Source organism: Culex pipiens, chromosome 2, assembly GCF_016801865.2.
Source record: "Culex pipiens pallens isolate TS chromosome 2, TS_CPP_V2, whole genome shotgun sequence".
NCBI lineage: Eukaryota > Metazoa > Arthropoda > Insecta > Diptera > Culicidae > Culex > Culex pipiens.
Genome location: NC_068938.1, coordinates 173,511,100 through 173,534,583, shown reverse-complemented (window position 1 = coordinate 173,534,583; position 23,484 = coordinate 173,511,100). Strand labels below are relative to the sequence as shown.

Sequence of the window (23,484 nt, the reverse complement as noted above, 5' to 3'; positions counted from 1 at the left end):
TCCAAGCGATTTGGTAGGTTGGTTCATCACAACAAAATAACAAAAAAAAAGCCTTACTTAGGGCTAGGCGAGGCGTACTTGCTTAAGACACTCTCCTCCATTTAATGTCGGCAATAACAAACCCCTAAGTGGCCCATGACTAATGCTTCTAACGGTAATTTGCGGAATCATTCTACCCCCTCAGAGTGGTAAGAGATTGACCGGGGTCGAAGTCACTCAAGTGTTGATGACCTGTTACAGGCACGCGGAAACTCTTCAAATCTCTTTCTCGATTTTCTTCACTAATGAACCTGGCCCGGAGTTTGGGGCACGAAACAATCGATTTCTCTGTTCGAGATAATTGGCGAACGCTGATGGACGGTGAGGTAATTTTACCTTTTCACCGTCGGTTTGGACAGATGCTGCTGTCTGGGACCTCCTCCGTTACTACCGCGGACGGATTTTCGGCGTCGCTTCGACGAAGACTTCCGCTGGAACATCTTGGCCAGCGCCGTCCTTGGACACAGGTACTCGGTGACGATCTTTCCCAGCAGCCAGCAGAAGCCTACCAGCATGCCCTGCTAGTTGATCACCAACTCTTTGACAGTTACACTAGACGCAAAACACACTTGAACAATCACAACAAAGTCGATCACTCGATGACTACTAGACGGGAAAGCACTGGAAACTCCCTCGCTCTTTGGAGGAGGAGGAGACCAACTGACCGAGTTGATCAACGATGGCCAAGCCTTTGGATGGTCACTACTGCTACTGCAATTGTTGAAGAAGAACTGACCGCGGTGTGGTTTCAAAGAAAGTGAAATACGCTGCTGTTGGTCCAAGTCCAAACACCAAGCCAGTCGGCGAGACGCCAAAACGCGAGAAACCCGATCGCACGAGAGTGCACTGAGTTGAATCAACGAGACGGAGAACTGTGAGCTGGGGTTGATTTGGGATCTTGTTTGACGAAGATGTTTTGTTCTGCAGTGTCAATCCAACATCAAGCAATTGAAATTTTCATGGAAATGGGAACAATCCGGAAAGACTGGGAGCCCCCCGGGATTCATGGGATTCATAATTCATGGTTATCGATGTTGGGTACACAGAAATTCTTGAAATCGTGAATTGTTTTCATTTTAGAATCACGAAGAAATTTATTCAAGAGTATAGTGCATTTCTTGAGTTTTTTTTGATAAGGTCCTATAAACAAATGTAAACATTGAGTGTATCCCGCTTACTCCGATGGACTTTGACATAAGGTGTGAAAGGGATACACTCAATGTTTACATTTGTTTATAGGACCTTATCAAAAAAAAGTCAAGATTTGCACTATAAACGTGAATATATTTCTTCGTGGTTCTAGAATTCATGAACAAAATTCACGATTTTGAGAATTGTTTTTTTTTTCCGTGTATGAAAGTTGACACTTCGACAGAATTGACTTCAATAGAAATTTTACAGCTTTTTCTTAAACGGACCTGTTTGATTTATTTTTTTATAATTCAACAATGTTCTTTGTCATACTTGTCATGTCTGTAACATTACCGACTGCACCTTTTAAGTGAATGATTCGACACAATTTTAAGCAAGAACCAAATTTTAAATATAAAGCTAAACTCTGTATTTTGACGTTACTGATAAAAACTAAATTTTCCAACAGCAAAGAATGGGTGCACTGCCACATGATTTTTCTGAATGCTCGAAAGATGACATTTTCGAAATCATCAAAATATATGTTATTTTTGTTTTTTAATAAATTTCGAAAAACCACAAAAATATTTTGTTGGATGAAAAGACGAATTCGCAGAAAAACATCCCATCAACTTTGCCGAATAAAACCGTAAAAATACCGAATTTTGATTTTATGGACGGCTGTTAATGTGTTGTTAATGAGTGATAGAAAAAGCTATCATTTCGCAATTTCTGCGATAAAATTTCAAAGAATATGGCGACTATCACATTAGCTTGTGAGTTCCCTTCTTTTATCTCGTATTTTCTAGCAAGAGCATTCTCTTTTTATGACTCCTTCCCTTTTACTCGTTAACGCTTACTCGCCGAAGATTATTTTGTTTTCTCAGAAAACCGCAATGAAAAAACGTGAGAGGGAAATTGAGCACTGTGTGGCTGCTTTTGTGGCAACGCTCTATATAAGGGGGATGATTGCGAATGTGGGAATGAGAGAGAAAAAAAAGAATATCACACGGGATTGTGCAAACACATGATAGAGACCGGCAATTCTCTTTGCTGAGAATTTCATGACGGAAAAAAAGATCAGCGAAAATTGGGAGATGATATTTCGGGCATGTTGATTTTAGTCGCTGAGAACTGAAAGTTTGATATTTTTACAACCCTGTCAGTTGCAAAACTTGAATAGAACTTTGATCATGGAGTAATTGCACTTGAAATTAGAGCCGACCTAATTAAAAGCACAAATTAAATTCAGGAACGATTAATTATACTTGGGAGAACTGTACAACGGAAAATTTCGTAAATGGTACATCTTCTCCTTGAAGAAAAAATCATAACGCTTAAAATAATATTTATTTCTACTCATAAAAAAAATGAATATCAAAACTTTGTTTATTATTTTTTTTTAAGAATTTCAAAATAAACCATTTGAAGGAGGGTAATTCTCTACCAACTCACACGAAATCGAGAAAAGTTGCCCCGACCCCTCTTCGATTTGCGTGAAACTTTGTCTTAAAGGGTAACTTTTGTCCCTGATCACGAATCCGAGGTCCGTTTTTTGATATCTCGTGACGGAGGGGCGGTACGACCCCTTCCATTTTTGAACATGCGAAAAAAGAGGTGTTTTTCAATAATTTGCAGCCTGAAACGGTGATGAGATAGAAATTTGGTGTCAAAGGGACTTTTATGTAAAATTAGACGCCCGATTTGATGGCGTACTCAGAATTCCGAAAAAACGTATTTTTCATCGAAAAAAACACGAAAAATTTTTTAAAAATTCTCCCATTTTCCTTTACTTGGCTGTAAAAAATTTTGGAACATGTCATTTCATGGGAAATTTAATGTACTTTTCGAATCTACATTGACCCAGAAGAGTAATTTTTTCATTTAGAGCAAAATTTTTCATTTTAAAATTTCATGTTTTTTTCTTACTTTGCATGGTTATTTTTTACAGTGTAACAATGTTCCACAAAGTTGTAGAGCAGACAATTACAAAAAAATTGATATATAGACATAAGGGGTTTGCTTATAAACATCACGAGTTATCGCGATTTTACGAAAAAAAGTTTTGAAAAAGTTACTTTATGCGTTTCTCTTTGTTTCGTCGTCCGTGTCTGTCGCGGGTGACCATGAACGGCCATGATCGATGACGACCAACTTTTTCAAAACTTTTTTTTCGTAAAATCGCGATAACTCGTGATGTTTATAAGCAAACCCCTTATGTCTATAAATCAAAATTTTTGTAATTGTCTGCTCTACAACTTTGTAGAACATTGTTACACTCTTAAAAATAACCCTGCAAAGTTAGAAAAACACGAAATTTTAAAATGAAAAATTTTGCTCTAAATGAAAAAATGACCCTTCTGGGTCAATGTAGATTCGAAAAGTACATTAAATTTCCCATAAAATGACATGTTCCAAATTTTTTTACAATCGAGTAACGGAAAATGAGAGAATTTTTAAAACTTTTTTAGTGTTTTTTTTTTCGAAGAAAAATACGTTTTTTCGGAATTCTGAGTACGCCATCAAATCGGGCGTCTAATTTTTCATAAAAGTCCCTTTGACACCAAATTTCTATCTCATCACCGTTTCAGGCTGCAAATTACTGAAAAATACCTCTTTTTTCGCATGTTCAAAAATGGAAGGGGTCGTACCGCCCCTCCGTCACGAGATATCAAAAAACGGACCTCGGATTCGTGATCAGGGACAAAAGTTACCTCTTAGAACAAAGTTTCACGCAAATCGAAGAGGGGTCGGGGCAACTGCTGTGTGAGTTGGCGGAGAATTACCCAGGAGAAATTGGTGAAATTATGAAAACATTAATTTTTCATTATTAAATTAGGTGGTATCTATTTCAAAATAAAAAAAAATATAGTAAGATAATATTCAAAAAAACATCCTTCAATTATAGATTTTGATTTATGATTAGGAAATTTGATTAAAAATTACAAAAAGAGAAATTAAAATTTAAGTGATTTTGCAAAGAGTGAAAAATCTTTTCGTATGATTCATATTTTAAAAACTTAAGTGAACATTTTTGAAAAACACAAATTTGAAATCAGTACAAAATAAAGAACTGCAATGCGTAAAAAATGAAAATAAAAATATTTAAATTTTTATCAACTAATATGAAGTGCACAGGCAGATTTCTTTAAAAAGCTTTGCAAAATTAGTTGACCTAAACTGTAACCTACTTAAAAATAACATAATAGGGTCTTGAAGCCCTGTAAAAACACATTTAAAACTAATTTCTGATCACTTTTTTTAATTTTATTCCAGAAAAAATAAATTGACAAGACTAGATTTCTGTCAAGAAGGGCTTGGAAGCTATTTTTTATAAATTGAATTAAAAATCCGTTTTAAATCCTTCTCGGTCGTTTAAAAGCTCTTTAGCTCAGAAAAATAAGCTTTATCTTTGTGAACAATAATATCACCAATCTAAGCTTTGGTTTAGGACCCAATTTTCTCTTTTATTTTCTTTTTTCTCTTGAAACATAAAATATTTTGTTATCTGTTGTACATCGATGAAAAACGTCTTCGAAATATCAAAAAAGCAGTTTACTTAAAAAAAATTCTAGGTCATTTCAACCATTTATCAAAACCGCACCCCTCAACAGTAACCACGCTCAAAACGATGACGACCACAACAAAAACAATTCGGTCAAAAAGCACACACCGACTGACTCACTCACTCACTCACTCTCTCATACGCTCACTCAGTCGGCACGGAAACACGATCATATGATCGCAGCCGCACTTGTTCGGGTTCGGTGTGTGTTGATGACGACGACGGACGATGATAAGTAAGACAATAGCGAGTGAACGAAAAACGAATGGACATTTTCGTGGTTGTGGGTTTGTTTATGTCAGAAGATATGAGTGAAGATTTGTGTGACTGATTTGCTGAACAGGTAGATCGTTGAAAAATTGAGAAGAGTGTTAAGAAAATCCCTTAAAAAGTTAAGCACATACTTTTGTTAACTTTTAAATAGGCTTTATTATTTTTTTTGTTTTGACCTTCCATGTGAAATACTCCTCAGTTAAAAAACAAGAACAAATACTTTCTTTAAAATCGAGAACAATACTTAAAATTAGGCAAAAAATATATTTTTTTAACTGAACTCTAAACTTAAAAAATAAATGTGAACGTGATTCATGAGCTAGAACCAATGCATAAGTTGTTTTCGAACACACGTCAAGGACAAACATCCAACAAATTTTATTGACAATGAAACTTGACCGCTCGTGAAAGATATAAAAATTTCATATCATTTTTAAACCACACTCAAAGTCTGGAACCCCTTCTTCATTGACAGTGCTAATTGCGTTTTGTGGCTGTCGTTTTTCAGCAAACCACAATATGGCAACAACAATAACTTCAAAATGGCAAACAAACGACGATAAATAAAGCCACCATAATAAATATGGAAACTGCGAAAACACACCAACAATGACGACATCGATTTTTAATACGTGCTCACACGAAGAACATACGTATAATTTCATACATGGCAACTCAGCTGCTGGCCTGGCCGGGTGTTGTTGCCTGCTGCACAATTAGAATTTATGGTTTATTTATGAGTAAGCAAACTTATAGCGGTGTAGTTTGCTGCTTAGTAGCATGTTGAAACCGCAAGAATAGAAAGTGAAACCTGGGCGGCTGGATGCTATTATTGTTGCATCAGGTCTATTTTCTGCGGTCCAGTTGGAAGAAAAGAATTTTAATAACCTATGTAGGTTCAATGGCTTTGCGGTTTTTATACAGCTAAAAGTTGAAGATTAATATTTAGATTACCAAACTATAATCGATATCAAATGTTAGTTGCTTAAAATGTAACAGACTCCAAGGAACTATCGATTGCGACGGCCACGTGCCAATTACGACCGATTTTATCAACTTGCTCGCTCTCTTGTCCATTGACCGGTTGCAAAATACAATGTTACTCAGTCCCTCGACAATCATTACTATCGTTATCGGCTACACGCACGGTGGTGGCCATGTTCCTGTCGGAAGTGTTGGCAAATGAATTACGTTTAATTTAAAAACGATTTTTTGCGAACTTCAGAATTAATAATCCATCTTCATGGAAAAGCAACTAATAAAGCCTGAAATGTCTTACTCTTCATTTTCGTTGATTATTTGAAAACAAATTGTCCAAAAGTAACATCGTTTAAAAAAAAAAAATCTTTAAGACAAAATTTAAAAAAAAAATGCTGAAAAGTCAAATTTTTAATTTCCGAAAATAGAACAATCGAATGTAAACTGTACAGAACTTGTTGTAAAATGTTTATTTTTTTATATAATTTTGAATCCGTAACACTACGCAAAAATAAAAAAAAAATCATGAATTCATATCCAGTAGCATAGCCAGAGCTAAGGGACAAAAACCTCAAATAAAATTTGTACTACCCTTATTATTTGTTGAGTATTTTGCATTTTTATTATTTTACAGACAGCTTTGGGGTTATTCAAATATTAAACTCCTCGCCATTTCAACCGATTTTAGCTGTCCTATAAGCAAATGAAATATCAGTTAGTTGGCCGTTCAAAGAAAAATAGTTAAAAGCTTCAACAATCTAGCCTAACACTTGAAAAGATCGTATGAAACTTTAAAATACCGTTTTGACTGTATCTCTGGACCAAAGAGCCTATGTCTTATAATATTATAATTGAATTCCTTGGACAATTTTACGTAACATACTCAAAAATTGGAGGTGTTTATTAACAGGATTCTTTGAAAATAAACTGCGAACACCTTTGAAACAAATATTTTGAAAGGCTGAAAAAATTCTCTATATTTCTATAAATCATGTTTTACGTACAATTTGTTGCAAATTTACATCAAATTGCATTTAAATTAAAATGTTTAATGACGTGCAAAAGTGTTACATCATAAATGATGTAACATTCGGAAATATTTTTTTGTGTGTAGTGTCATCTAGACATTTTAAAAAATCACTGGAAAAAAAGAATCGTATTGATTGGTTGAGTTATGCCCGAGAACCAGCGGGTTGAAGTCACCGTTCCAACTTTTTTGGAGCCTTGGAAGTTGGAATGTTAAAAAATACAAAAAAAAACGAAAGAGATTTGCTTAGTTAGCAAGACTTAGGTATGAGTTATCGAATTATCAAATCTCAATCTTATTTAAGATGTATAAAATTGTTTTGTTTAGGACAGGTCCGTTAACTTTTACTTTCTTGTTCTCTTTAACAAAACTATTTTTTATTGGGTTTATGTTCAGAGCTTTTAAAAAGTGTAGATGCCAAAGCTCAAGCATTTTTGAAAATGGTTTGTCGTAAATAGTGAGAATAGAGATCGATTTATTTTCGAAAAAAAAAAAATCTAGTTTCCTTTTTTATAATTTAATAAAAAATAAGTTGCGATCCAAAGGTTTCGATTCCCGGAGTGGAAGGGAACTAGGTTTCAAAAGAGGTTTTGGTGCTTTCAACATTCAAGCCTTCGGACCCCAAGTAACATTTTTTTCCAGGAGTTCTACAAGAGCTCTCTAAGATAGCTACAGCTTAGCAGTTTGGACCGCGGTAGGATAAAACTCTCTTCAAGTATTCTTCCAAACTCCTGAAGAAGTTTTGAAGAGAATTTTATCCTACCGCGGTCCAAACTGCTATGCTGTAGCTATCTTGAAGAGCTCTTGTAGAACTCCTAGAAAAAAATGTTACTTGGGACGCCTAGGTTAGAGTCTTGCAATAGAGACCGCCAAGACCTGTGGGTTGAAGAGCGAATACTCTGCTTTTTATGTTTTTCAAAATATCAATTTTTGGTATTTTTTTGGGTTTCTATGTAATATAATCATATGAACCCATTGATTTATTAGGATTTTTTCTGATTCTCTTGACAAAATAAGTCATACGAGGCATAGATTGCGAGATAAAATTATGATTTATTCGACAAAGTTTCTTGGATTGGCATGCCCAACAACTCAAAAGAAAAAAAAAACCTTAAAGTTCTCCTGAAAAGTTACATTTTCTAAAACATAGTAACCTGAACCAACCTGATTTTCAACCAAGCCAAATGTTGCTCTTTCCTATTTGCTACAACTCTCCTGAAGACACCAGCTCCAATACTTCACTACTTTTGCGGAAAATCAATTTTCTACTTAATTTTGCGATCTAGACCTATCTAGACCACTGTGCATTGTGGGACATTTAAAAACACTTCGATGTGATTCTGGAAAAAGCAAGCTTGTTGATATTGCTAAATATTGGGTTATAATTAATTTTTAATTAGCCAATCAAAATTTGACCTGCACAATTTTCGTCGAAACGGTGTTTTTTTAAGTTGTTAAGTGGTGAACAGCGTATGTAGTAACTATCATTAGAGTCATCGTTCACATTATTTCAAGTGTTACCATTTATGAGCAAAAATCTCGCACACGAGTCATAAAGCCATCATGTACCAAAAAATGTCATCTTCCCTACAACGCACTATGGACCATCTTCATACAAACAGGCGGCCAAATTTTTTTTTGCTTTTTAAATGTTTTTTTTTTCATAAAAAATTGGGTAATTGTATGGTATTGAAATGATATACGTCCATTTTTATGACTTTTCATGTCTTTCAATAGTTTATAATAAATAGTCTTTTCATACATTTGCAAGTGCAACAGAATTGCGTATATATTGTATTGCAAGTTTATATTATTAAATTATGGATAAGCTAATACATCCCCACTTTAAGGACACAACCCCTCCTTCCTCTTTCTTTCAGCCCCCCCCCCTCCCCTCCTCCCCTCTAACAAAATTTTGTTAAGCGTATTAAATTCATTTTAAGTCAAATATGTATTATTTACTGCTGTGTGTTTTTTTATGTGAGTCCATGTGTCATATAACTTGAGAAACCCCCCCCCCCCTTCCTCCACCCTTATGGGCATAAATTGCGAAAATTTTAATTGTTAAATCAAATAACAGAAAAATTAATTTTATTCAAAATATTGATTATGAAGTAAAACGATAAAATACAAAACATATTCATACTAATCCTAATGTCCTTGTTCATGAAAATTCATTTGATTATAGAGTTTCTGACGGCTTCAGGATATGTTAAAGGTACTTTTTATGATGTTTTGTACTAACCAACATTGAACTTAAATGTGGATCAGTTTCATGGATTGATCGCAGAAATTCATCATGCTAAGTCAATATTTTGCTGAATACTTTTTTCGGTATCAAACTGAGATTCTCCTGTTTCGCTTGAGAAACTTCGGTACGAATACCTTATTTTGACTAAGGCACTTAATTTTAAATGTAGGCAACAGAAAATTCCAATAAAGTCATTTCGAACTTCTTGAAACTAGGTATTGATTTTTGAAGCGACGATGCCCACGAAGTAGGTAGCAAAGCAAGTGGAATAAACGGGTGCATATGTAGATTGCTGCAAATTTTGATAAAACGTAAATGTTCAAAATGGCATATCTCCGAAAACGCAAAAAATCGCAGGCTAGAAATTTCAGCAATGTTAGATTATGATCCAATCTTTCAAGTGATCTTAGTTTCATGTTTAACATCGGTTAGCGAAAAAAGTACTCGATTAACAAACACAAGAAAATAAGTTTTGTCAAAAAAATGCTTCAGTTATTCGATGAAAACTTCAGTTTTTGGTTTGGAAACAACATTTTATCTACTAATAGTTTCAAAGCTTATCTCATTTCCTTTCCAACGATGTATAATTGTCCTAATAAAATATTTAAAATGGCAGAGCTATGTTAAAATTAAACAATCCGCCTTTTTTACGAAAAACGCTAGTTTTTTACTCCATTTTTTGACTTTTAGCTTGCGTATCTCCGTAATGAACAAACTTAGAGCTTTGAAAATTTGGATTTTCTTAGTTAGAATGTTTACATTCGAGAAAAAAATACCAAAAAATATTTGGAGAAGATAACTTTTTTGAAACTTGGCCACCCAATGTACCATAGTGCAACGTTGCAAAAACGTGTCACAATCCGTTGTGTCACTTGCAGTGTACTCGTCATCGCATACTCTGCTGTGACTTTACCACAGCCAGATTTAACCTCTCCGTGGACGTCCTCGACCTGCGTCGTCAAAAACGGCACATGAGAAATGGCTTCTGCCACAGAAAAAAGGGGGGAAAAAATCACCCGTAATTTATGGTCCAACCGGAGTCCGAATGTACTCTTTCATCCACCAACCCAATTTACATAACGAATCCCAAAATAGTTGCTTTGATGGGTCGTGGGCCATTCCACCAGAAAAACATCATACAGGGTGACCAGCGTGGTTGTTGTTGTTATCATGCTTGGGCTTGCTCGGTGCCATGTTTTAGCTATTCATTTTAACATAGCTCGAATATTAGTTCTCCCCTTACGTAAACTCTACAGTTTGGTTTCTCGATAGAACACGCAAGAACTGCTCCTGATTCGATCAATATGTGACTACTCAACGTGAACAAACACAAAAGCTCCCACTTCAAAGTGTTCGAATTTAGTTTCAATCAGCGTTTAAGTGCCTACTACCTCTCTCAATGGTAATAATGGAAGGCATCGATTCTTCCAGTAAGCCATAAAAAGTCGGTGGCGACCTTTTGATTACTTCCCCGGAATTTGTGCTCTATCGAGCATCTTACAAAAGTAGGGGTTTTTCTTGTTCCATTCAGCTCTTGGTTGAGGTAACTTGAATGCAACCAGAAGAATAGATTGCATATAAAGTGCAATCTAGCTGCACGGTTCGCTTTATACTTGCTATCTAGGTCAAACAACCCGCGGAAACGTGACCAAGTTGCCGGAAGTGCACTAGGTGGTCCGAGATAATTGTGGCTTTTGATAAGAGTTTCTTGCCTTTGGAAGGATGTGAAAATCTAGAACGGTGATTTTTTCAAGATATCTGCTATTGCTCAACTCAAATAATCACCATCAAAACAACCGATTCAATATCTGTACAACTGCTTCGTCAACTAGTCCTGTGACTTCCTGGTGCAGGTTCATAAATGAATAAAACAGCTGTCCAAACACGTGACCAGCTGGACTCACCACAACAACTCTGGTCATAGGTGGTTAGTTTCTATTCTATCATAGTTTCCATCGAACATCGTAACTTTCACAGGTTGGCGTCATTTTCTCGATTTTGTATTAGGTGAGATGTCAATAAATTTAACACAACTCCAGTAAAAAAACTCCAAGAAAATTACAACCGTGAATGTTTGCAACCTTTGACCGAATGATCTTGGTACGTGGCGCCGGCAAAAGTTGATGACGACCACCAAGTTCCAGTGGTCAGGCAGGTGGAACGTGATACAAACACCGTGCCGGTGTAGAAAATCGCTAACCTTGACCTCCAGTTGGGGGGGTGGGTTGTTTTTTTTATAACTGGACTAACTGACCGGAAACTTGCACTAAAGCTGGGCTGAGCTGAGTTGTCAGCGGCGGCGCAGGATGGCGAATTTTAAAGGTTCAATTAAAAAGGTATTGGATGAGCACGAGATATGTTCTTCCGAAAGCTATATTTTTTTTAAGATTGTAAAAATACAAAAGAGGCAGGCATGATTTCGTAAAGAATTTCAGCAGATCATTTTATTAAATGCAAAACGTATATCTTTTTTGAAAGTTGGCTCAATAATGTTGGCTTAATACTTTATGTAGAAAATGGATTAAGGGTTCGTTCTTTTATTACGTAACGCAAAAAATGATTTTAAGCTCCCCCCCCCCCCAGCTTCGTAACAAAATTTCCATACAAATTTAAAAAAAAAATGTATGGACCGTAACACGGCCTTTCCCCCTAACTACGTAATAAAATAACGCTCCCTAAATCTAAAGAATTTAGCATTTTCATTTCAAATTCAAATTTAAGAATGATTATTAAAAAAAAATAAAAACATCATACAAGTTATGCAACCATAAAAAATTTGCAAAATGCCAATGAATTCATAAAAATATATTTTCCATAGGTCGTGGTAGCCTCCAAACCCCAGTATGGCCTGGGTTCAATCCCAGACTGAACCGGTGGCATTTTTCGAGACGAGATTTGCCTGACCACGCCTTCTATCGGATAGGGAAGTAAAACGTCGGTCCATTAGCGTAAAAGAGGTTTTGAGTGACTCACCACACATAACCTTCGGACGCCTAGAAATGAGCAGAAACTTGCAACAGAGCCCACAAAAGACCCGGGGGTCGTTAAAGTGGATTGCTTTGCTTTTTTATTTTCCATAACTTTTAAGTCTTGTGGTCCTAAACTTTTTTTTTTTTTAACATATTAAAATGTCTTTTTTTATGGAAAATGTTTCAATAGGCGTTATACAATGTATTCTAAACATTTAACAAATGTTGTATTAAAATTTAAAATTTTGACTTTTTTGTTTTATGTTTCCTGATTTTTTAGGAAATTTTGAGGTGTTGGAGGGGGGGGGGGGGTCAAAAGCTCGAAATAAAATTTTTAGTGGCATGTTTTTTTCAATTTTTATACATGTTTTATTTAAACGGCATCTTTTGCGCTAGAGTTTAAAATGATCTTGATATTTTTTGATAATGAAACCAGGACCGTGGTGTAGGGGTAAGCGTGGTTGCCTCTCACCCAGTCGGCCTGGGTTCGATCCCAGAAGATCCCGGTGGCATTTTTCGAGACGAGATTGGTCTGATCACGCCTTCCGTCGGACGGGGAAGTAAATGTTGGTCCCGGTCTAACCTAGAGGTTAGATCGTTAGCTCAGTCCAGGTTTAGGAGTCGTCTCCCCAAGTCCTGTCTCGGTGGAGTCGCTGGTAGGCAGTTGGACTCACAATCCAAAGGTCGTCAGTTCGAATCCCGCGGTGGATGGGAAGCTTAGGTTTAAAAAGAGGTTTGCAATTGCCACAACACCTGGTTTCGAGTAGGAATCTCGCAATAGAGAACGCCAACGCAATGTTGTAGAGCGAATCATTTGTTTTTTTTTATTTGATGTTTTGAAAATAAATCTAAAATCATGATAAGTTGATAAAGTCTATTTATAAAGTCTGTTCATATTTTTTTCCTGTTTTTGGGTTTTTGGTCAGATTGCTATGCCTTTCAAAGCTTCAACTCGCGATATCTTGAAAGTAATGGTTCGATTGTCAATGTTAGACATGATCTTTTGAGAATTTTGTTATCCTGTTCTATCAACATAATTTTGAAAGGGTTTAAAAAATTATCGAAGACATTTTCTAGTGAAAAGCTAGATTTTTTAATTTCCATTTTTTTATTTGGGGTGGAGCTAAAAGTTGGACAAAAGTTACTAATTTTAACATTGAAAATCCAACCAATAGTTTCCAAAAGTTTTCAAGAAATCTTAACTTAAAAAATGAGGGCTAATTAAGTGGCACCAAGAAAAAATCTTTTTTGACAAAATGTATGCTTTAAGAGCCTGTATCTGAGCAACTAGCAGTCCAATCAACAAAGTCTGTAAAAGAAAATTGTAAGAAATTTTCTCATCTTTTTTTCCACGGTTTAATTTTTTGATATAAAATATTTTTAAATTCGAAAAAAAAACTAAATATTTTTCGAAACCTGTCATCACAATAAAAAGTAATTTTCGATTGCAAATTAGGCTTTTCATCATATAATCATTTTTTGTTTGACAATATTTTAGATTTTTTTTACAAAAATCATCATCTTTTAAAAAAAAATGTCTCCAGTATCAGATTTTGCACCATCCTAAACTCTAGCGCAAAAGATGCATTTTTAGTCCCATAAAAAAAAAAAACAAAAAAATCGAAAATTCCAAAATACGTTTGTTGGGAATTGAACTTTTAGTGATAGAAATTCAAATAATAAAACCGATTAAAAAATTTCCATATATCTATTCTATTTCTAACCATAACCTACAAATTTGCCCAAGACAGCAAAAAGATAGATTATCAATTAAGGGGTTACATACATGTAAATCGAGAAAAAAGTTATAGGTTGGTATGAGCACACATTGAAAGTTATTTTTGAATCTGTTTTCAGGGTTTTAAAATATACATTTTCATCTGTTAACAAAACAAATTTGAAGACATTTGGTCGTATCATTGCCAAGATATAGCTATTTGAAGTTAGCAGTTTCGAAAAACGGGTGCCACGATATCTCTACACTGCTATGACCAAATCGGCTCAAAATTTTGGTGAAGACTAGTTAAACCAGTCCCGTGTGCATGACGAAGGCCGATTTTCAAAAAGTTTATTTAAAAAAAAAATATTTTTATGTTTTTCATAAATTTTTTTGTCAGTTTTTGATTTTTGTATTTTTTTAAAAAGCAAATTTTCAAAATCGTGCTTCGTCATGCACACGGCATATATCTTAAGAGTCTTCAGCTCAAATTTCAGCAAATTTGGTCCATCCCATCTCGAGATATCGTGGCACCCGTAAATGAACTCGGTGTTTAGAGAAAAACGCTCTCAAAGTTTAACGTCTCTAACTCAGTTTATTCATGAAATTTCTTCATGAAACTTTCAGGAGTGATTGAAAATCATCTTTTCAGAGGATTCAATAAATTTTGTGAATTATGAAATTTTACGATTTCTTACATGTGAGCAATTCTCTGAGATTTCGGTCATTCGATTTTTTCTGTATTTTTTAATCCGGCTGAAACTTTTTTGGTGCCTTTGGTATGCCCAAAGAAGCCATTTTGCATCATTAGTTTGTCCATATAATTTTCCATACAAATTTGGCAGCTGTCCATACAAAAATGATATGTGAAAATTCAAAAATCTGTATCTTTTGAAGGAATTTTTTGATCGATTTGGTGTCTTCGGCAAAGTTGTAGGTATGAATATGGACTACACTGAAAAAAAATGATACACGGTAAAAAAAATTTGGTGATTTTTTATTTAACTTTTTGTCACTAAAACTTGATTTGCAAAAAAACACTATTTTTAATTTTTTTTATTTTTTGATATGTTTTAGAGGACATAAAATGCCAACTTTTCAGAAATTTCCAGAATGGGCAAAAAATCTTTGACCGAGTTATGATTTTTTGAATCAATACAGATTTTTTCAAAAAATCGAAATATTAGTCGCAAAAATTTTTCAACTTCATTTTTCGATGGAAAATCGAATTTGCAATCAAAAAGTACTTTAGTGATTTTTTGATAAAGTGCACCGTTTTCAAGTTATAACCAATTTTAGGTAACTTTTTTGAAAATAGTCGCAGTTTTTCATTTTTTAAAATTAGTGCCCATGTTTGCCCATCTTTGAAAAAAATATTTTTGAAGAGCTGAGAAAATTCTCTATATTTTGCTTTATTGAACTTTGTCGATACGACCCATAGTTGCTGAGATATTGCCATGCAAAGGTTAAAAAACAGGAAAATTGATGTTTTCTAAGTCTCACCCAAATAACCCACCATTTTCTAATGTCGATATCTCAGCAACTATAGGTCCGATTTACAATGTTAAAACATGAAACATTCGTGAAATTTTCTGATCTTTTCGAAAAAAATATTTTCAAAAATTTAAAATCAACACTAACATTTTAAACGGGCCAAACATTCAATATTACGCCCATTTGAAATGTTAGTCTTGATTTTAAATTTTTGAAAATATTTTTTTTGAAAAGATCAGAAAATTTCACGAATGTTTCATGTTTTAACATTGTAAATCGGACCTAGAGTTGCTGAGTATCGACATTAGAAAATGGTGGGTTGTTTAGGGAGACTTAGAAAACATCAATTTTCCTGTTTTTTTAACCTTTGCATGGCAATATCTCAGCAACTATGGGTCGTATCGACAAAGTTCAATAAAGCAAAATATAGAAAATTTTCTCAGCTCCTCAAAAATATTTTTTTCAAGCATGGGCAAACATGGGCACTAATTTTAAAAAATGAAAAACTGCGACTATTTTCAAAAAAGTTACCTAAAATTGGTTATAACTTGAAAACGGTGCACTTTATCAAAAAAATCACTAAAGTACTTTTTGATTGCAAATTCAATTTTCCATCGAAAAATGAAGTTGAAAAATTTTTGCGACTAATATTTCGATTTTTTGAAAAATCTGTATTGATTCAAAAAATCATAACTCGGTCAAAGATTTTTTGCCCATTCTGGAAATTTCTGAAAAGTTGGCATTTTATGTCCTCTAAAACATATCAAAAAATAAAAAAAAATAAAAATAATGTTTTTTTGCAAATCAAGTTTTAGTGACAAAAAGTTAAATAAAAAATCACCAAATTTTTTTTACCGTGTATCATTTTTTTTTTCAGTGTAGTCCATATCCATACCTACAACTTTGCCGAAGACACCAAATCGATCAAAAATTCCTTCAAAAGATACAGATTTTTCAATTTTCACATATCATTTTTGTATGGACAGCTGCCAAATTTGTATGGAAAATTATATGGACAAACTAATGATGCAAAATGGCTTCTTTGGGCATACCGAAGGCACCAAAAAAGTTTCAGCCGAATTAAAAAATACAAAAATTAAAATTAAAGAAAAAAGACCGATTCCGTAGAGAACTGCTCTAGGGGGTATATCAATTTTTTTAAAAATCAAGTTTGAAATTTTCGTTTTTCAATAAAAGCATACGATTTGAGACATCACTTTAGCGCAAAATTAATTACCTTATCATAATTGGTCAAAATTTTCCTATAGTTCATGATAAAATTATGTAATACTAAAATAACACCAAATTGTGGTGTTTAATCAGTGACAAACTCTGCAATTTTGCTATATCAAAGGAATACCTTAAATTGGTATGCTACCAAATTTTTCTCTTGCATAACCCGGGCAGACGGTAATAACAAAATTCATGCCATTTCAATAACAAATACTGTTAAAATAACAGAAAGTGTTATGGAATCTTCTTGAAAAATCCTTTTTTGCATAAGGGTTTAATAACAGTTTATGTTATCATAAAAAAAAAATTGTTATTGGTCTGATTATGGTAGAAAGCCAAAACAACATTGGAATAACATTTTTTGTTATAGAAAAATTCCTCCAATTGTTATTGGGATGATCGGATTAGTTGTTGAAATAAAAAAAAATAATGACAAAGATTGCCTCAACAATCAAGCCTTCGGACACCTAGTTTCGAGTAGAAATCTCGCAATCGAGAACGCCAAGGCAATGCTGTAGAGCGAATAATTTGATTTTTTTGAATGACAGAGATTTGTTCGAAGAATAACTAAAAATGTTATCAGTCAGTTATTACAATAACAATCCAATAACAGAAAAATCATAACGACGAATAACAAATCTTATTATAAATAACATAAAATGTTATTGGCCTAGTATTTTAAAATATCAAAAAATGTTATTCCCTTGTTATTTCCGTCTGCTCGGGAATTTTGTAGATATTAAAGTCTTTCCTAAATAAGCTTCCCAACCGATCGAATCGATTTTCCATCCAGACCAACGTCTCCTACACCACTACGATATGCAGGTGTATTGACCACATGCAAATAAACGTACAAGTAGATGTGTTTTTTGGTCGTGTGTTCTCCAGAGTGTCACGAACCTGTTATCCTTCAAAAAAAAATCTATCGCATGCTGTTCAGGAAGGGGGATTAGCAAATCGATATGCGATGCAAAGTCAAACCATAAACATCAAACGAAAATTAAACAAGATTTCTTTAATATTTTGAGGAAAGACTGATTAAGAAAGGATAGTATCCTTATTTTTAGCAGCAGCACGTATTTTCAATTCGTTTTGAATAGAAAAACTAGAAAAAAAACAAGTTCGCCTCATTATTGATTGCATTCGAACGAAACAAAGGCTCAATAATTGCCATTTTCCCAACCCTTTCCCATACCTAGTCGTGTGTCGAATTATGCGCCAAACCGCGACTAATTATATAACTTTACAACCAGCGTCGAGAACAAACATCAACGTGACTCGTTTTACCAGTACATGATATTTCACTGTTACCAAGGTAGGAACAGATAACGCGTTCTGACTTTTTTCTGATAATACACCTCGTGGATGTGCGAACATCTGCTGGCCAGATTTGGGTTGTTTATCTCAGCTGGTCAAACGACCTCGTCCATTAGCGAATTCCGCGCCAATGTGGTCATGTTAATTCGGGTTACCACTTAGGTGTCCAAAATTCGACGTGATATCATACTGATAGTTTGCCCCTCACGTGACTAACAAAAGCGGCTAACTCAAGTCCTGTTCAAAGTATTCGTAGCACGGTTCACTCCGGTTATTTTGCGATGGGAAACTTGTTTTGAATTTCAAATGCTTGCTCGCGAGAACGATAGACGAACCACGTTTGTTTCCCCGTAGTTCGTTCGCATTCTCTCTCTCGTTTGACAGCTCTATGTCTGTTGAATACCTAGAAGGTTCTTATCGCGCGCGATCACTCAACAGCAAGCAACACAGCATCTCAAGTGTGAGAACGTGCGAACTAAGTTCAACCGGTGAGGGTCAAGGTAACTAGTTGTGAATAGGTGAGTTGTTGCTATAGCTTTAAGCGACCTTTTTTGAAATTTCAAATTTCTCGATTGTTCGGTAATTCGTAAATCAACAACGTAAGAGAACTTTAAAAGTACACCTCAGAAAATTTGGGTTTCACCACGAGTTAACGAGTAAGCAATCACACGCCTAGCTACCTTAGTTTACACTACCAATGAGCGGCGGCATGATTATTGGGCCAGACGGACGGATTTGGGGCAATTTGAAGATGTCAATTGTCCATTAGTTTTGTGCGTAGGTCACCAGGGAACACAATAGATTTGGCATGTTTCTATACAGTGCAACGGAGGACACAAAACTAAGGAGAAGTTTGGTTTTCGGCGAAAAAGAGCAGGTTGATGCAAAGTGTCAAATTCGCTTGGTTTGGCATGTACAACAATTTTCTACATTTTAGAAAGTCAAAAATATGTCAGAAAAGTTAAATTTCCAGAAACCTCCTAATTTCTTCCTACCAAAAGTGGCTCCATCCCATTTGTAACTAGAGCTATTCTCTGACACTTCGGACAACGATTACTTTTTTTTTATTTGGATAAAAATTTGTTTGTTCCTTTTCCATGAACGAAGAAGACATTTTGCATCAACAGTTTGACCATACAAGTATTTACAATTTGAAAAACTTTGTCTTGTGTTGGTCTTTAGAACGGATTTTGTTATCGGGTTTATATACAAAAATATAGAAAAAAAAATCTTGAAAAAATTTACCTTTTTGCCTCTCTTACAAAAGAAAGGTTTAAGGTTTGCTTTTGGAAAAATCGTGCACGGCGGGGAGTTGTGCGATGTCTGTATCCGCTCTTAAAAATTTGTGTCTTCCATCATTGGAAAACCGCTCGAAAAACCCACAATTTTTATATTTCAGATGTGGGGTCGGAGACGAACATTCTATTTTTCGATTCAAAATATTCGACCAGTAAATGTGGTCAATGCCATTTTTAGAGGTATTTTTTGGACTATTTTACAGATAACACTATCAAATTGAAAGAATTCAGTTTCAAACATAAAGCCATTCGAAAACATGCGCCATAAACTGCTTGGGCCCAAAATTTGAAGCTTTTCCAAAAATTATTTCCAGAGATATAGCCATATTAGTGTTTTACGTCTTATTTTTAAGCATTTTTTTTCCTATTAAATTTTTGGTTTTATACAGAATCATATACTGAACATCAAATTCGAAGTCCCGGCCCGTTCTCGCTCGAAAGATCGACAAGTCGTCAAGTCGAAGCATAAACGCCAGCACTTTTACGCTTGCGCGTTTTACGCTGCGCGTGAAAGTGTTCTTCGAACTGACGATCTTTGGATTGTTATCGCATGCAAAAGCATGCACATCACCTTTGTGAGCAAAAGCATGTGATATTGTATAAGAATACATGTACATAAAAAGCATCCATGAAAAAAAATAAAATTTGCCCGCCCCAAAAATAACAATAACCTGGTGAATGTTATATCCAGATTCCCAAGTCCGCGCCCCAACCCTCTCGGCTATTTCGCCGATGTGAATTAGTCTGGATCAATACCGATGTAGCTGTAAGTTCCCCATACATTGTATGGGACCACCCATAAACCACGTGGACACTTTAGGGGGGGGGGGGGGGGGGTATGGCATACAAAACCCCAAAAAAAGTGTCCACGTGGTTTATGGATGGTCCCTATACAGTAAATACAGTATACGACGTACGGGAAAGCTACTGGTACATTGGCGTTGAACCAAGCATTTACAAGACGGTGAGATAGCCGAGATGGCCGGGGCGCGGACTTGATAATCTGGATGTGACTCTCACCTGATTGTTGTTATTTTTGGGGTGTGCAAAATATTTTTTTCACTCATACATGCTTTTTGTGTACACGTATTCTCATACAATATTACATGCTTTTGCTCACAAAGGTGATGTGCATGCTTTTGCATGCGATTTTACCATCGGATTTTTTGCTGTGTACCAGCGACTCCACCGAGACAGGACCCAGGGAGACGACTCCTACACCTGGACTGAGCTAACGACCTAACCTCTATGTTAGACCGGGGCCAACATTTACTTACTAGTGTGTAACAATTTTCTACAAAGTTGTGGAGCAGACAATTACAAAAATTTTGATTTATAAATATAAGGGGTTTGCTTATAAACATCACGAATTATCGCGATTTAACGAAAAAAAAGTTTTGAAAAAGTTGGTCGTCGTTGATCATGGCCGTTCATGGTCACCCGCGACAGACACGGACGACGAAACAAAGAGAAACGCAAAAGTAACTTTTTCAAAACTTTTTTTTCTTAAAATCGCGATAACTCGTGATGTTTATTAGCAAACCCCTTATGTTTACATATCATTTTTTTTTGTGATTTTCTGCGCTACAACTTTTTAGAACATTACTACAGTCTAAAAAATAACCCTGCAAAGTTAGAAAAAACACGAAATTTTAAAATGAAAAATTTTGTTCTAAATGAAAAAATGACCCTTCTACATTAAATTTCCCTTAAAATAACATGTTTCGATTTTTTTTTAAATTTGAGTAACGGAAAATGGGAGATTTTTAAAACTTTTTCAGTGTTTTTTTCAATGAAAAATACGTTATTTCGGATTTTTTTGTACGCCATCAAATCGGGCGTCCAATTTTACATAAAAGTCCCTTGGACACTAAATTTCTATCTCATCACCGTTTCAGGCTGCAAATTATTGAAAAACACCTCTTTTTTCGCATGTTCAAAAATGAAAGGGGTCGTACCGCTTCTCCGTCACGAGATATCAAAAAACGGATTCGTGATCAGGGACAAAAGTTACCCATTAGGACAAAGTTTCACGGCAACTTTTCCCGATTTCGTGTGAGTTGGTAGAGAATAACCCAGATGCAAATTTAAAACCTAAATATCTCGAAAAGGCGCAAGCCAAATTTGAAGCGCCAGGTGGCATTTGAAAGAGGAGATCCACTACAAACGCTGAAAAATCTCAGGGGTGTTATTCTTTAAGCTCGAGATACATATGCCCGCTGAATCTGAATCTGAATCTGAAATTGAACCAAATCGTCAACAAACCGATTTTTGGTCTTATTTTGGGTTTAAATGATAATTTAACATGGAAACCCAGATTATGAATATGGTATCGATGACCGGTAGACTAGTCTTTATGAGGGACTCAGAAATTTCATCGTGTTCTGTAAAACCAAAACCAACTACGGTTCCCAGCTCTCCGGAGGAAACATCCCTCTCAGGAAGGCAAACAGGTAGCACGAAATCGTTAAACTGCGCAGCCGTGCGTAGCTCTAGAAGAACAATATCACTTCTGAGATTTTCACAGCAGAACTCTTTGGTCACATGGATTCGTAGAACTTGGTGCTTTTGAATGTTCGGGTGAAACTGATACAACATTTGTACTCCAAACTGTACAGTGATGGCCCTTCCCGTCAGTGGGTATCCACTGCCATCGGCCAGGGTGCAGTAATCTTGCGGTTAGGACGAAGCTTTCGCTTATCAGCGATCCTCCGCAGGCGTATTCCGGGGTTCTTCTGGACGACCGGTGAAGTATGGTGGCATGCCAAGGCCATTGGTGACTGTCCTCTCACAATAAGGTCCTTTTCCTTTACAATCTTTTGAGAATGGCAGAGTATGGTCAACTCACACAGTGATATTATGAGAATCACTTTGATTTTAGAGGACAGCATTCCAAACCATTTTATTTTATATTACTGCCGAAAAACTGCTAACAAGTATTTCAAACATATTTTGCTGTGCAAAGTTATGTTGATTTGTTTCTTACCTTCAAACGAATTTTATCTCAATTGATAAATTATTATTGAAAAACACATGTTTCTATGATTTGAGTGCATCATAGCACTAAGAACCAAAATTCGGTTTCCCAAGCTGGATTTTACAAAAGAAACAGGTATTTCGTATTTCCTGTTTGAAGCGAGTCAATTCACACTTGATTTCTTTTAGGCATTTGACAAATACATATTACTACATAGATTCTGAGTATTTGAGCGACGATATCTTGAACTCCTCCGTCCATCGTTCCGGCACAGATCGTTAAATCATCCTCTCTCTCATATGACGTAGTGAAAAACCAGCTGTTGAAATGGTTCCTTCATTTTAAAGTCTTAATAATCTTAATTTAATGATTCAATTGATCACCAAAAACGTATCGAATCTCCGGGACGTGAAAAATTTCAGAAAAAAAAACATAGCCCAGAAGAAAATTTTACGCTACTGTGTATGAATCTCTATATATTAATTAGAGCATTTTTCTGCAATATTGGTAAATTTTGCTCATTTTTTTAATTGGTTCAAACTCTGTAGCTTAAACTTTTTTTTTCGAGATATATTTAAATTGAAGAGCATAATTGTTAGTAGCCTACATTTAGAAATAATTATTATCGGGACATTTCCCACACTCACTTGACATTCCAGTTGCTGTCGGTGCGACTCATCTTGGCGGCTGATGAGGTTTCTGCCAGCAACCTATCCGCCAGTCGTTCTCACCGCCGTCGTACGATCTTTACGGGGGACAGCAGCTGTTCGGGGTTACTGGGCCGTCCTGGGCGAATATCTATATTTCAATCGCCGGTCGGTCGGTTCTATTTTGGTCTTGACAAATTCACCACTTGAGGTCAGACGAGACACTGCGTGACGTTACCGTCTACGGAGACGGCGGCGGCGTGTCGTCGAATCCCTCTCCGGGGTTTAAATTGGAGCACACTGTAGCACTTTTTGCTTGATCACGATTTTTTTTGCTTGTATTTCTTCCTCGTATTCAGCACTAGTTGAACCTAAGTAGATAACACACTTGTAGCATTAATTTCATTCCGCGGGACAAAAAATCACCCACTTATCGCGGGCTTATCTTATCGGGAGACCTCGAGTCCCATTTATCGAAGCCCAACTTGATTAGTTAGTTGAGCCAAGGCGTCGACACTTTTGTTCGGAAATGTTGCGAATCCAATATCCGAGGTGGCCATGGTGGAAA

The 23,484-nt window shown here is 35.6% G+C and overlaps 1 protein-coding gene across 8 annotated transcripts in view; it reads right to left on the bottom strand.

Moving 5' to 3' along the window:
* LOC120416990 (phosphatidylinositol 4,5-bisphosphate 5-phosphatase A-like) overlaps positions 1 to 23,484 on the bottom strand; it is a 53,785-nt gene that overhangs the window by 24,221 nt on the left and 6,080 nt on the right. For 3 of the 8 annotated variants that reach the window (XM_039578921.2, XM_039578920.2, XM_039578924.2), the window contains exon 2: positions 22,917 to 23,287. In XM_039578921.2, the coding sequence (XP_039434855.1) occupies positions 22,917 to 22,948 (32 nt within the window). In that variant the 5' untranslated portion in view covers positions 22,949 to 23,287. Of the gene's footprint in view, positions 1 to 375; positions 826 to 22,916; positions 23,288 to 23,484 lie in introns of those variants that run through there. The other 5 variants (XM_039578916.2, XM_039578917.2, XM_039578918.2 and 2 more) reach the window with 5 other exon arrangements.